Source organism: Xenopus laevis, chromosome 6S, assembly GCF_017654675.1.
Source record: "Xenopus laevis strain J_2021 chromosome 6S, Xenopus_laevis_v10.1, whole genome shotgun sequence".
In the NCBI taxonomy this organism is placed as follows: domain Eukaryota; kingdom Metazoa; phylum Chordata; class Amphibia; order Anura; family Pipidae; genus Xenopus; species Xenopus laevis.
Window position 1 is genome coordinate 25,361,180 of NC_054382.1, and position 13,772 is coordinate 25,374,951.

The window sequence follows — 13,772 nt, forward strand, 5'->3', positions numbered from 1 at the left end:
AAAAATAATCCTAAATTATGTTTTAAATATGTAAATAAAAAAATTTAAGCAGGAAGGGATGGGACCCTTAATGTCAGTGGGGGTCAGCTGGTTGATGAGAACAGAGAAAAAGCAGAGACTCTGAACTGGTATTTTCTGTCTGTCTACACAAATGAGGAACCAATTAATGAAGTTTTTCTTCTTAATAGTCCCAATTCTAGTAATACAACTAATGATGAATGGTTCACACATGAGGAACTTCAAAAGAGACTAGAACATATAAAGATAAAAAAGGGTCTGGGACCGAACGGTATTCGTCCCAGGGTACTAATGAGTTTAGCTTTGTGATTGTCAAACTTAATTTCTCAGGATTCATTGAGGTCTGGCACGGTGCCGAGAGACTGGCAAATTGCTAATGTGGTGTGCTATTCAAAAATGGATCCAATTTTCTTGAATGGTATACAGTTTTGATAGCATCATGCCACTGTATCGAATGCAAAATATTTTCTTCATCTGCATAACATTTGCTGTCATCCTGATTTTATTTGTTTAATATGAAAATCAAATATTTTAAAGCAAAAATGGATCCCATTCTCAGCCTCAAAACTAAAGACCAGTTAGTCTAACACCAGTGGTAGGAAAGCTTCTCGAAGGGGTATTAATTATTTACAAATTTTATTTGCAAATAAAAATACCGTGAGTTTATTTCAGAACATTTCATTTCCTTATTTAAACAGCTTTGAAGAAGGTACTGAAATGTTCTAAAAGCTTGCTATGATTATCATCTTAGTTAGCCAATATAGGTATCACCTTTTCACCACTTTTGTTATGCCTCATATCAAAAGTTTTGCCCTATAACTCTTGCAAATGAGTAATTGGCACAGCTCTTTTTGCTAAGGCGGGGCATACGTGCTCAGTTTTATTCAACCCAACAGTGCACCATGGGTGAAGCCTGGATCCTTCTAATGGTGGATCCTTCTAATGGTATATGATAAGTACTTCAAACTGTCAAAATTGCATGAGACCCCTACCATGGAAAGGAATGGAAAAAGTTCTACAGATGCAATTAAGAAATGTGTTGTGTGGGTCACTAAACTGCTCAACAATAAGATATTTTAAAAAATCCCTTTCTGGGGTAATGTTTATACTCTAAGGGGCAGATTTACATTAATTAACCCTCGATATTCGACTGCCAAATGTAAATCCTTCGACTTCGAATATCGAAGGATTTACTGCAAATAGTTTGATCGAACAAAAAATCATTTGATCGAACGATTAAATCCTTCGATTAGAAGATTTTTAATCCATCGATCAAAAAATTGATAGAAAGCCTATGGGGACCTTCCCCATAGGCTAACATGGCACCTCGGTAGGTTTTAGGTGGCGAAGTAGGGGGTCGAAGTTTTTTTTTAAAGAGACAGTACTTCGACTATCGAATGGTCGAACGATTTTTAGTTTGAATCGTTCGATTCGAAGTCATAGTCGAAGGTCGAAGTAGCCAATTCAATGGTCGAAGTAGCCAAAAAAAACCATTCCTCATTTCCTCTATTCCTTCACTCGAGCTAAGTAAATGGGCCCCTTAATGTTTTTGGACCAATCCGATCATGCTCTTCATTCATGTACCTGACAATCACATTTCATTATGTTAAGTACAGTATAGAGTTCATAATCGATCAACAGAAACATTTCTGTCTGTCTGTCCGTATTTTCTTTAAAATAAATACTAATTATATTTAAAAGGTTATACAAATCAAAAAAATAACATATTGCCCAATGAAAGACAGAATTCTAAGAAACTTTCCCATATACATTCATTAAACCGTTACAAGATATATTTTATGGAAATAAATCGGACACTTTTTTAATGGAAATTAAATTATTATGAATATATTTTTCCAAGCGTAGATATTTATTGTTGCTACATGACAAGTATATCTCGAGGGATACGTTTGTAGGCAATATCTTCCTTTCTTATTTAGTTTTCTTAACCTTTTTTATACATATAATAAGAATACATACTGTAGAATAAGAATAAACCTTAACAGCATCTTTCCATCAATGCCTTAATGATGCAATAATCAAAACAGCTGTGACATGAGTTCAGCTTAATTGTTCTAGCTATTGTTCTGATCAATTATAGCAACATCTCATCCATATGCTTCTGCTACTCACCAGTCAACAAATTTACTTACAATGACAACAATTACCAAGAAGCAGCAGTGCTCTATGTGTTTTCTCAGGGTTTTGTCGTTTATATTAGATGAATCCATCTTCGTTCCCCTAGAAAAATGAATAAAATTGCCAAATTAGAATATCTGTTGTAATTAAAAACAAAAAAAAAAAACTGTATGGCAGGTCACTATAGCATAAAGGGTTTTTTGTGTGTGTGTGAGATGTGTGTCGATATTAGAAAGGGCCCATTTATATACAAAGTGTGTAAGAAACCTACTGGTTATTAGTGTTCATATCCTTCCATGGGTTCCTGATTTCATTGATTTGCACACATTCCTTTTTGACCTTGAGCATGTGTCAGATGAATATGTTGACTATTTTTACAAAATGAGGAGGAGGGAATAAATAGCAACTATAAGAATGATAGAAATATACAGCAAACATATGGTACTGACACATTGACTGTGCAGGAACACTAGAGACGCATGACGTCGCTATGAAAATGCCACTGCGCCTACAGCTGACCTTGCACCGTGCGAGAAAGTGCTGGAGCTATTTTAGCATATTAATGCTGTGCATCTCACCTCGTCAGCCGTCAAGCAGAAGATCAAATAAATCTGGAAATTATTCAAAAGTATATATATGCTATAGGCAATATAAAAAACATTCTATTCTATTAGCGTTTTCCTCAAATAATAAAATTGTATGGTGCAGTGGCTGTTAAGGGAAACTACCACCCAGGCGTTCTAATTTACAGATCTTTTGGCTACTTTTAATTTAAATCCTTGGTCTAAAATTTGTTTTTGGGGGGTGGTGGAATTATCAATCTTTGCTCGGTTCAGATCCTTTCTCTTTCTCTGTATACTGAACTCCCAGGAGACCGTGGATTTGTGTTTTTTTTAGGATATATTAGCCTCTCAATCCATCTTAGGGCCTAGTTTAAATACTGAGACCACAGTCCCGGTTACTCTGCCTTCTCCATCTTTCTAGTGTCTCAGGGAAAGAAAAATTTCAGCCAGTAGTTTTGGGACAACTCCACTTTCTCTTATTTCAATTTCCTCCTTTTTTTCATGAATTTGAGCATTGATTTTAGTTTTTATCTGATGAATTGGCAGTCTATTTAACTGAATTAATTGAATCTTCATTGCTCAAGTATAAGTACTAATGAATACAGCACTCTCTAGCACTTTATATTTAATGAATTCATTTCTCCTATCTAAGCAACATTTTAAAATATATGTCATTCTATTTTGCAACACAGCAACCAATTAATTAAGAAACCAGTCACTATTTGGGGTAGCACTTTAATTAATTTTGATAAAAAATAATATATAAGATCAATTAAGGAGGGTATAAATCTTCGTGAGGGGACTTTTTCCCCCCTCTTTCCTATGGTTTATTGTTATATAGATCCCTATTAGGTTTCTGAGTGTTTTTTAAAATCCAATTAATTTATTCCACAGCACTTTATAACTTATTGCACAGCACTTTAGAATTCAATTACCCAGAGAAATACTTAACCCAGCGTACTAATTAGTGGTTTTTACCTGAGTGCGTATAACTTAACTGTGATCGAATAGGCGAGTGAAGAACATATTGTGACTGCTTTAGTTTAACTGATCAAGTGGGGGTTCTTTTCTATCTTCTTTTATATTGTGAATTATCGAATACTGACGGAAGTCAGACCTCTGCTTGAATCAGAAGTATAAAAACCATATAGTAAACAAAGGGATAGTGGTGTGGTTTGTGTTTGGAAACTACCACCCTGTACACAACAGTTCAATAAAAACATACAATTTAAAACAATGTCTAATAAAAAATATTGAAATATATTTTTCTAACATGTCCTAAAGAGAATCTGTCAGGGAGCCGGGAGCCCCCTCTGGGGAGTAGTCCGGATCTAGGAGGAAGCCCCTCAGGAGGGATCAGGGTCGAGGTATCCAGGGGTTAGAGAATAATCTAAGTCCAAACACAGGTCAGGAGGCAGGCGGAATACAAACAAAGTCCAGGGCAAGGCAGGGGGTCAAAGGCAGGCAGAGTAACAGCGAAGTCCAGGTCCAGGCAAGGGGTCACTCCAAGGAATCAGGCAGAAATAGCAGGGAAAACAGCAAGGGAACCCAGGAATCACTTAGGGAACAGGATCCTATTTTCGGGCGCCATCTTGGCGCCTCAGGCGTCCTTTTATCTTTGAATTTGGCGCCCTTGCGCCAGCGCGCCTGCGACCGTCGTGCCGTGCTGGCGTCACAACCCACGTGGGTTGCCTGGGCGCCGCCATTTTGGATTCTTCGCCGCCGGGAGCGGACGCGACTCCTCGCGCTCCCGGCGGTCTTGACAGTACCCCCCCCCTCACGGGGGGCCTCAGGACCACCGGGACTTGGTTTCTGGGGAAACTTGGAGTGGAAGTCTCTTACCAAACGAGGAGCATGCACATCACGGTGTCCCTCCCAAGAGCATTCTTCGGGGCCAAAGCTCTTCCAATGGATGAGGTATTGAAGGGACCCTCTGGAGATTCTGGAATCAAGAATTCTCTCCACCTCGAATTCTTGTTGACCCTCCACAGAGACGGGAGGAGGAGATTGGACACCAGAGAAACGGTTGGAGACGGTGGGCTTCACCAGGGAGACGTGGAACACGTTGGGGATTCTCATCTCTGGTGGGAGTTGAAGTCTGATGGCTACAGGGTTAATTATCTCCAAGATGGGGAACGGACCCAGGAACTTCGGACCCAACTTGGGAGATGGCACCTTCAAGCGAATATTCCTGGAAGAGAGCCAGACACTATCACCCACCTTGTAGGGAGGAGAGGGCCTTCTACGGCGATCCGCGAAAGTCTTGTGGACTAGAGCACACTTCTCCAGATTAGACTTGGTTGCGGCCCAAATAGCAAGCATATGAGCTGCCAGATCATCTGCAGCCGGGACGTCCGACAACACGAAGTCCTGAGAAAAGGCTTGAGGGTGCTGTCCATACACCACCATAAATGGAGACCTTCCTGTGGAGGAATGACATGCATTATTATGAGCAAACTCCGCCCACGGGAGGAGGTCAGACCAATCGTCCTGGCAAAGAGACACGTGGTTCCTCAGGAACTGTTCTAAGGCTTGGTTCACACGTTCAGCTGCCCCATTCGTCTGCGGGTGGTAGGCAGACGAAAATTGAAGTGTTATTCCCAAGTCTTTACATAGGGAACGCCAGAACTTGGCGGTAAACTGGGTGCCTCTGTCGGAGACGATCTCCACCGGGAAACCATGCAGGCGGAAGATGTACTTAATAAAGAGTTGGGATAATTCCACCGCAGAGGGTAACTTCTTCAAAGGGATGAAATGGGCCATTTTGCTGAAGCGGTCAATGACAACCCAGATCACAGTATTCCCACCGGAGGGAGGAAGTTCGACAATAAAGTCCATAGAGAGGTGCGTCCACGGACGAGAGGGAACCGGCAAAGGCTGTAACAACCCGCTGGGGCGGGAATGGCTAGGCTTAGAAGTGGCACAGACATTACAAGCAGCCACAAAGTCCTTTACATCCTTGCGGATATCAGGCCACCAGACTAGGCGCCTCAAGAGTTCAAGGGTCTTGGCCGGACCAGGATGTCCAGCTTGCCTGGAGCAGTGGGTTTGTTGCAGGATGGCCAGGCGAAGTTCTGGAGGGACGAAGGCCATGCCAATCGGAGTATCTTGAGGAGCCGAGGACTGCCCAGCCAGGATCTGGTCGGCAAATTGGGGATACAGAGAGGCAATGATCTTGACTGGTGGAATGATTGGTTCCTGCCTCTCAGGGTCACGGTCCACCGGAGTGAAGCTACGAGACAAGGCGTCGGCCTTCAGATTCTTGGAACCTGGGCGATAAGTCAAAACAAAGTTAAATCGAGAAAAGAAAAGGGCCCACCTGGCTTTCTGGGATTTAGCCTCTTGAGGGACTGTATAAACTCCAGATTCTTGTGATCTGTGTAAATCTGGACAGGAATTTCAGAGCCCTCCAGGAGGTGACGCCATTCTTCAAGGGCAAGCTTGACTGCCAAGAGTTCTCGATTTCCGACATCATAGTTCTGCTCTGCGGATGAGAACTTCTTGGAGAAATACGCACAGGGGTGCAATTTTCCATCAGTGGAGTGTCTCTGAGAAAGGATAGCTCCGGCTCCGACTTCTGAAGCATCAACCTCGATGCAGAAGGGTAGTGCAGGATTGGGATGTCGGAGAACAGGAGCGGACGTGAAGGCCTCTTTCAAAGACTGAAAGGCTTCTATGGCAGATGGAGGCCACAGGCTGGGTTTACCCCCTTTCCGGATGAGGGCCAGGATAGGTGCAATGCGGGAAGAGAACCCCCGGATGAACTGTCGATAATAATTAGCAAATCCGATGAATCTCTGGATTGCCTTGGTACTCAGTGGGAGAGGCCACTCCTGGATGGCCGACACTTTCACGGGGTCCATCTCAAATCCCTCTGGAGAGATAATGTACCCTAGGAAGGGGATCTTGGATACCTCGAAGACACACTTCTCCAACTTGGCGAAGAGAGAGTTCTTCCTCAGACGAGAGAGTACCTCCTTCACCTGGGAGTGATGACTTTCAAGGTCCTTGGAGAAGATCAGGATGTCGTCCAAGTATACGACTACGAACCTTCCTAGGAGATCTCGGAACACATCATTAACAAACTCCTGGAAGACGGCAGGAGCATTGCATAGGCCGAAGGGCATAACAAGATATTCATAGTGCCCATCCCGAGTGTTGAATGCCGTCTTCCATTCGTCACCCTCCCGGATGCGAATGAGGTTGTAGGCCCCCCGGAGATCCAACTTGGAGAAAATCTTTGCCCCTTTCAGCTGGTCAAAGAGCTCGGCAATCAGGGGCAGGGGGTACCTGTTTTTCACGGTGATCTTATTCAGGCCCCGATAGTCTATACAAGGCCGAAGGCCTCCGTCCTTCTTCTCCACGAAGAAGAACCCAGCCCCTGCAGGAGAGGTAGAAGGGCGGATAAACCCCCGCTGGAGATTTTCTTGGATGTACTCCTTCATAGCGGTAGTCTCTGCAGGAGAGAGAGGGTAAATGCGCCCTCTGGGGGGCATGGCTCCTGGCAGGAGTTCAACCGGACAGTCATAGGAGCGATGTGGGGGAAGGAACTCTGCAGACTTTTTACAAAACACATCGGAAAATCCCTTGTAAGTGGAGGGCAAAGTCTTTAGTTCCGCAGTGGAGACATTCACCTTCTCGAGGGGTTCTGGCGGAAGGCAATGTTGCAGGCAAAATAAACTCCAACGAGAGATCTGCCCAGTGGACCAGTCTATGGTGGGGTTATGCAGACGTAACCATGGAAGACCCAATATTACTGGAGTAGAAGGACAGGGGATGATGAAGAATGAAAGTTTTTCTTGATGCAGCGCCCCAACTTGTACAGATAGTTCCGCCGTGAACATAGTGACGAATTCAAACTCCAGGGGTTTGTCATCTATGGCGGTAATTCGCAGGGGTGAAGACAATGGAAGCAGAGGAATCTTCATGCGTTCGGCAAAGAAGGCGTCCATGAAATTGCCATCCGCTCCGGAGTCGAGGAAGGCCCTTTCGAAGATAGACTTACTTGCCAGGTGAATCTGCAAAGGAAGGAGAAGTCTGCGTGAATTTTCTTGATACTTCTCCTGAGGCCCTCGAGCAATGCCCCCTACATGAGAAACCTGAGACATACCTCGGGGTACAAAACTCTTGGCTTTGGCAGGACAGGCGTTGGCAAAATGGGAATGTCCACCACAGTACAAACAGAGCCCTGCCATACGTCTTCGGAGTCTTTCCTGCTCGGAGAGGCGAGCTTTTCCTACTTGCATAGGTTCCTCCAGGGGAGACGTGGACACATGAGTCACAGGGACAGCGGGTGCTTGCAGAATCGGCCTTTGAAAGTGAGGGGCCAACATGGGAGAAAATCGTCTGCTGCGCTCTCTCTCCACCTGGTGTTCTCTGAGGCGGGTGTCCACCTTAATAGATAGAGCGATCAGTCCTTCCAGGGTGTCAGGAGTCTCTCTGGAGACGAGATCATCTTTGATGCAGAAGGATAGGCCTTGGTAGTATACGGCCTTGTAAGCGTCATCACACCAGGAAGTCTCCGCCATCAGTGTTCGGAAGTCTATAGCGTACTCATTGACACTGCGGCTTCCCTGCCGGAGCTGCAAGAGACGGGCAGGGGCGTTCGTGACCCGACCTGGAGCATCAAAGACTAAGCGAAAAGCTTGGAGAAAGTCTTTAACATCATAAGTCACCGGGGAATTCTTCTCCCAAAGAGACGTTGCCCACTCCAGTGGCTTGCCTTCCAATCGAGACATCACATACCCCACCTTGGAACGCTCACTTGGAAACTGTGTGGGTTGGAACTCAAATTGAATTTGGCACTGTGTGGCAAATCCCCTGCAGGCTTGTGGATCCCCACTAAAGCGAAGGGGAGGTGGAATGCGAGGCTCACCTGTCGGGTAGCTTGCGTTCATAGAGGCTGCCGCCATGGGGGGATCTCCAGTAGGTGGAGCAGCGGAGGGCGCAGAAGGCACTCGAGCAAGCAGGACATCGAGTGCTTGCCCAATGCGAACCTGCTGGTTTTCGTAGTCCTCCATGCGGGATGCCAGTCCGCGGAGTGCTCGTCCGACATCAGGTGTGGCTTCCTCAGAAGGATCCATGGCCCGAAAATAATGTCAGGGAGCCGGGAGCCCCCTCTGGGGAGTAGTCCGGATCTAGGAGGAAGCCCCTCAGGAGGGATCAGGGTCGAGGTATCCAGGGGTTAGGCAAGAGAATAATCTAAGTCCAAACACAGGTCAGGAGGCAGGCGGAATACAAACAAAGTCCAGGGCAAGGCAGGGGGTCAAAGGCAGGCAGAGTAACAGCGAAGTCCAGGTCCAGGCAAGGGGTCACTCCAAGGAATCAGGCAGAAATAGCAGGGAAAACAGCAAGGGAACCCAGGAATCACTTAGGGAACAGGATCCTATTTTCGGGCGCCATCTTGGCGCCTCAGGCGTCCTTTTATCTTTGAATTTGGCGCCCTTGCGCCAGCGTCAGCGCGCCTGCGACCGTCGCGCCGTGCTGGCGTCACAACGCCGGCGTCGGAACCCACGTGGGTTGCCTGGGCGCCGCCATTTTGGATTCTTCGCCGCCGGGAGCGGACGCGACTCCTCGCGCTCCCGGCGGTCTTGACAGAATCGCATGATCAAACAGAAACCAAAAGCACACAGACTGGGTCTTTTACACTTTCTTCTTAGGCCGGCCATGTTGCTTTTGGAGTATGCTTGGCAGACAATCCTAACCCATATGTTTTTAACATAAACATTAGAACAACGAGGATAGGATGGAGCACATGATTCCCAGACTCTGCTGCAAAAATACTTTATTTGATCACAACATGTTTCAGATCATGGATCCTTTTTCAAGTGTGACATAAACATTGATTGGTTAGTGGTTTAGACAGGTTTGCAAATTTCAGTTGAGTTGGCTTAAAGGAGAGGTAATATCTGTACATGTATGTTAACCAGAGTAATCCTTTTGTTTTTATTTATTATAGGTTATGCTCTACACAATATTTCTATATGTAAGGCCAGATTTAGAGTTTACATTTGTGGTGTTTAGTTCAATTATGTGTGGAAAGCCATGGGTTCCAAACATCCTACACACTCACACAGACACATATACACGTCTTCTAAAAAATTCTTATAATGTTGTATGAGGACCACTGGTACACAGCAATATTTAAGTCTTGCCACAGATTTTCAAATAAATGAATGCGTGGGCTTTTTGACATATGTTCTATGCATATAATTCATGTGATTTAGTTGTATAATCACATTTACTTTACAGCGTTACGCAATATGTTGGCTCTATATAAATACATTTTAATAATAAAATAATAATAAATAATATTAAAGCCAGTTAATGGTGGATTTATATTTACAGAATCATTTATTATGCAGCACTCAATTGCTATACCAATAAATATATCCAAATAACAGCTAGACAATGTGTAGGATAAGCTTCAGGGATTTCAAATACTGTACTGCACTGAAACAATGCTTGTTATTCTTGATTTAATGGGACAGACCGTATTACTTATCAGTTCTTTTCTGGGCAAAAGAATCTAACACTTTTAGAATATTATCTCTGTGAGGGTGACAGAGAAAGATATTTTAATGATTCTGTTCTGTATCTAGAAGCATAAAGTGACATATTGGCTCTCAGGTTTTTAATTTCATTTCTATGTAACATGCAAGGACAAATTGGTAATTTTGGCTGAATTGGAAAAATAATGAATGCATTGGCTATTCCTTTCATTGGCACTAGTGGCATCACAATGGCGGCTACTCCCAAGAAATATCCAACTTGTTTGAACATTGGAAGTAAGCCTGATCACTGCAAATACACACAGTTGCATTAATCTTTATTCATATGGTGCCATAATATTTACCCAAAGCTTAACACACTGTTTACCATTCATAGAAGTCCCTAACCTAGTTACGCTTACAAATATTCACACAACGCACTAGGGCTGATTTAATCAGGAGCCAATTAACCTATCAGTAAGTTTTTGGAGTGTGGGAGTACCTAGAAAAAAACTGATGCAGACATACTAAGAACATAAAAATTCTGTGCATTTAGTGCTCAGGTCTGAATAAAACTCCAAAACCCCAAATGCTTTAACCAGCAATGCTAACCACTGGACCACCATGATTCACATTTAAATAAAATACATACAGTCAGGATTCTCAGTTTACAATGTTCCAATAGTTGAATCTTTACTAGTTAAACCAAACCTTCTGCAAAGCAGTCTGTAATTCAGTCTCCTTCTAGCTTTCTGAAGTCTAGTAGAATTATTTGTAAATAATTTAGCAACTTTAGTGGGATTGGGCAAAATGCGACCAAGCTTCACTGAAAGAGCCAATTAAACAGCTGCCTTTACAATTATTTGTTCCTGTAACTGTGTTATTGCAAGGTGTAATACATTCAATGAATATTACTCATGATGTATTCATTCTAAAACATCTAGTTACTACATGGCAGCTGTACAATTATTTTGCAGACAAATCTGACGATTTTGAGATTTTACTCTACTTTATAGGGTCAAACGTACCTGGACACCTGTTCACCATTTCATATGAAATTGTTGTTATAACCATCTACACTTTATTTGGACTATTTTTTTTTACTACATGTTCGAACACTGTTTTTTGGATTTGTTTCAGCCCTAAGAGCATTAGTGAGTTTGGGCACTGATATTTGGGGATCAGGATGACATGTGGGTTCAGTTGGTTTGTGGTCAGGTCCAGGTGCAGATTGATGCACAAAATAGTGCAAACTCACCCCTGTTCCTTAATATTAAATTTAGGGAGGGACTGTAGAGAATTCCATGTGCCTCAACTCATGCAGAGCTCCTCCAACTGCGGTAATGCAAAACCAACAGAAAAAAATTTGTAGACATACTTTCTCATAGAATTAAAAACCATTTAAAAAGTAAAACCATTAAATACATTAAAAACAAGTGGCTCCTTTGTAACAAACGCCCAACGCGTTTGGGGAGCACTTAATCATCTAGCTTTTTTTCAATTTTCAATTTTTTTTTTATGGTTGCATAAAAAACAGGTTTACTGCTAAACAAAGGCTGCCAGTCCACATAGGTGATACCATATAGCCAATCACAGCCCTTATTTTGTACCCCTAAGGAACATTTTGAATGCTTGCGTTGCTCCCCTACTTTTTTAACATTTGAATTTTGCTTACGGGTAAAAAAAGGTTGGGGATCCCTGGTTTAGGCCATATACGGGGAATGTAATTAAAGTCGCAAAGAGCAAAACAATTCGTACCAATTATAATAAAAAGCCACATCTCGCAATGTAATATTGTTCCTTAAACTGTTATTGCATTGCGATTTTTATTGCGCACTCTTAAGAAGTGCTTGAAGGTGTCGTAATCTTTTGGAGCAAAAATAACGAATTTTTCAGTAAGAAGTTTTATTACATTGACTGCGCATTGGCGCAAACTATAAAATCCGCAAACTGTCTTCCACTGTCGGAAGTCGTCGCTAAACAGTTTCCGGGTTCGCAAAAGCTATATTAAAATCGCGCAAAGCAAAATTTGTTTGCGCAAAGGCTTAACTTTTCGCATTGCGTATAGTTTTTCCGTTACCGACGGTTATTACATTCCCCCGTTAGTGTGTTATGTCACTTGCATCATGCAACCTTACATAGAAAATGTCACCGATAAATACATGCACCCCAACTGAAGTGGAGGCTGAATAATGTTTTCACGAAGGGTTTTAATACTTTTTTTTTTTTTTTTTTTTTTTTACAGTTTTGAGATTTAAATGGGTTATTCATATGCTTTTTCAACCTTAAGTTTTTCCAACTGCAAAGAACTCAGCCATGTTAATAGTGAACAGAATTACTGACACATACTGGATTCAACCACTCAGAGCAGGTGAAATGTCACTGACTCACAACATGGGAGCATTTACAGCTGAAAAATAAACAATAGGAAGAAGAACACACAAAGAAATCATTACATCTGTAAACAGCTGTAACAAAATAATAAAGACTTTTTTTAAGCATATACTATACATCAGGGGATTTTTATTAATAGCAGTGATAGTTTTCCTTTAAATTCACATTGTAAGCAATGAAGATTGAGATTTGTTCTGCAAGAGGCGATAGATATCATCTGCATATTCATGTTAAAATGATTTTCACGACGCACGGTCGGGCAGTAACTCATCTGTGTGTTTCGCACATCACATCTAATGAATAACAATCCTGACAAATATGGAAACAATTTCTTTAGACAGAAAGGTCACTGCTATTTCTAACAAGGTGGAAAAGGAAATGCGAAAATTGATCCATCGCATCGACATCTGCAATATTTTCAAAATGGGAAAAGAAGTTGTATATTCAGTGGCTTGGTATCATTTTTGATGTTGGTTCTCAGTTTTAGTAAAACCAAAGGAAAAAGGATATAAAATGATATGCAAATTGCTATGCCCATTATTTATAGTCTATTAATTGCACTATATTTGAACACACAGCTCCACTGTATTTAATGGAACATTAGATTATACATACTTATGACTTGGTTGAGAAAACCCTATTAAAAAAAAAAAAACCAAGCATTTCGGTTAAGGGGGTGGTTTGTCTTCCAAACACACTTTTTTCATTGTTCACCAAAGAGACTTTTTTCAAAGGCTTGTGATCTTTTATTTTTTACCGTTTCCCAAAATCTAAGAAGGTGAAAAATTCGAATTTTTGAACTTAAATGCTAGAAAAACCATGACAAATAGAAAACAGGAAGTAATCGAAAAAAATCTTTATTTCAAATGAAAGATTTTGATCAGGTTAAAATATTCAGCTTGCACAATCTCAAGCCAAATACAGGTATGGGACCTTTTACTCAGAATGCTTCAGATCTAGTACAAACTACAGTTTTATTATTACAGAAGAAAAGGGAATAATGTTTAAATATTTGGATTCACTAAAGCGAATTCACTAAAGCGCGAAGTGGCTAACGTTAGCGCAACTTCGCTACCTTTCGCCTCCCTGGGCGCAACTTCGGATTTTAGTGAATTAGCGGCGCCCTGGCGAGACGTCGCCTGGCGAAGTGTGGCAAAGGCGTTGCTAG

General features: G+C 42.3%; 1 protein-coding gene across 1 annotated transcript in view; it reads right to left on the reverse strand.

The window, feature by feature from the left end:
- Nucleotides 1-13,772, reverse strand: part of calcr.S (calcitonin receptor S homeolog) — a 161,279-nt gene that overhangs the window by 89,881 nt on the left and 57,626 nt on the right. The window contains exon 2 of the mRNA XM_018269183.2: nucleotides 2,172-2,259. Within this exon, the coding sequence (XP_018124672.1) occupies nucleotides 2,172-2,249 (78 nt within the window). The 5' untranslated portion in view covers nucleotides 2,250-2,259. The remainder of the gene's footprint in view (nucleotides 1-2,171; nucleotides 2,260-13,772) is intronic.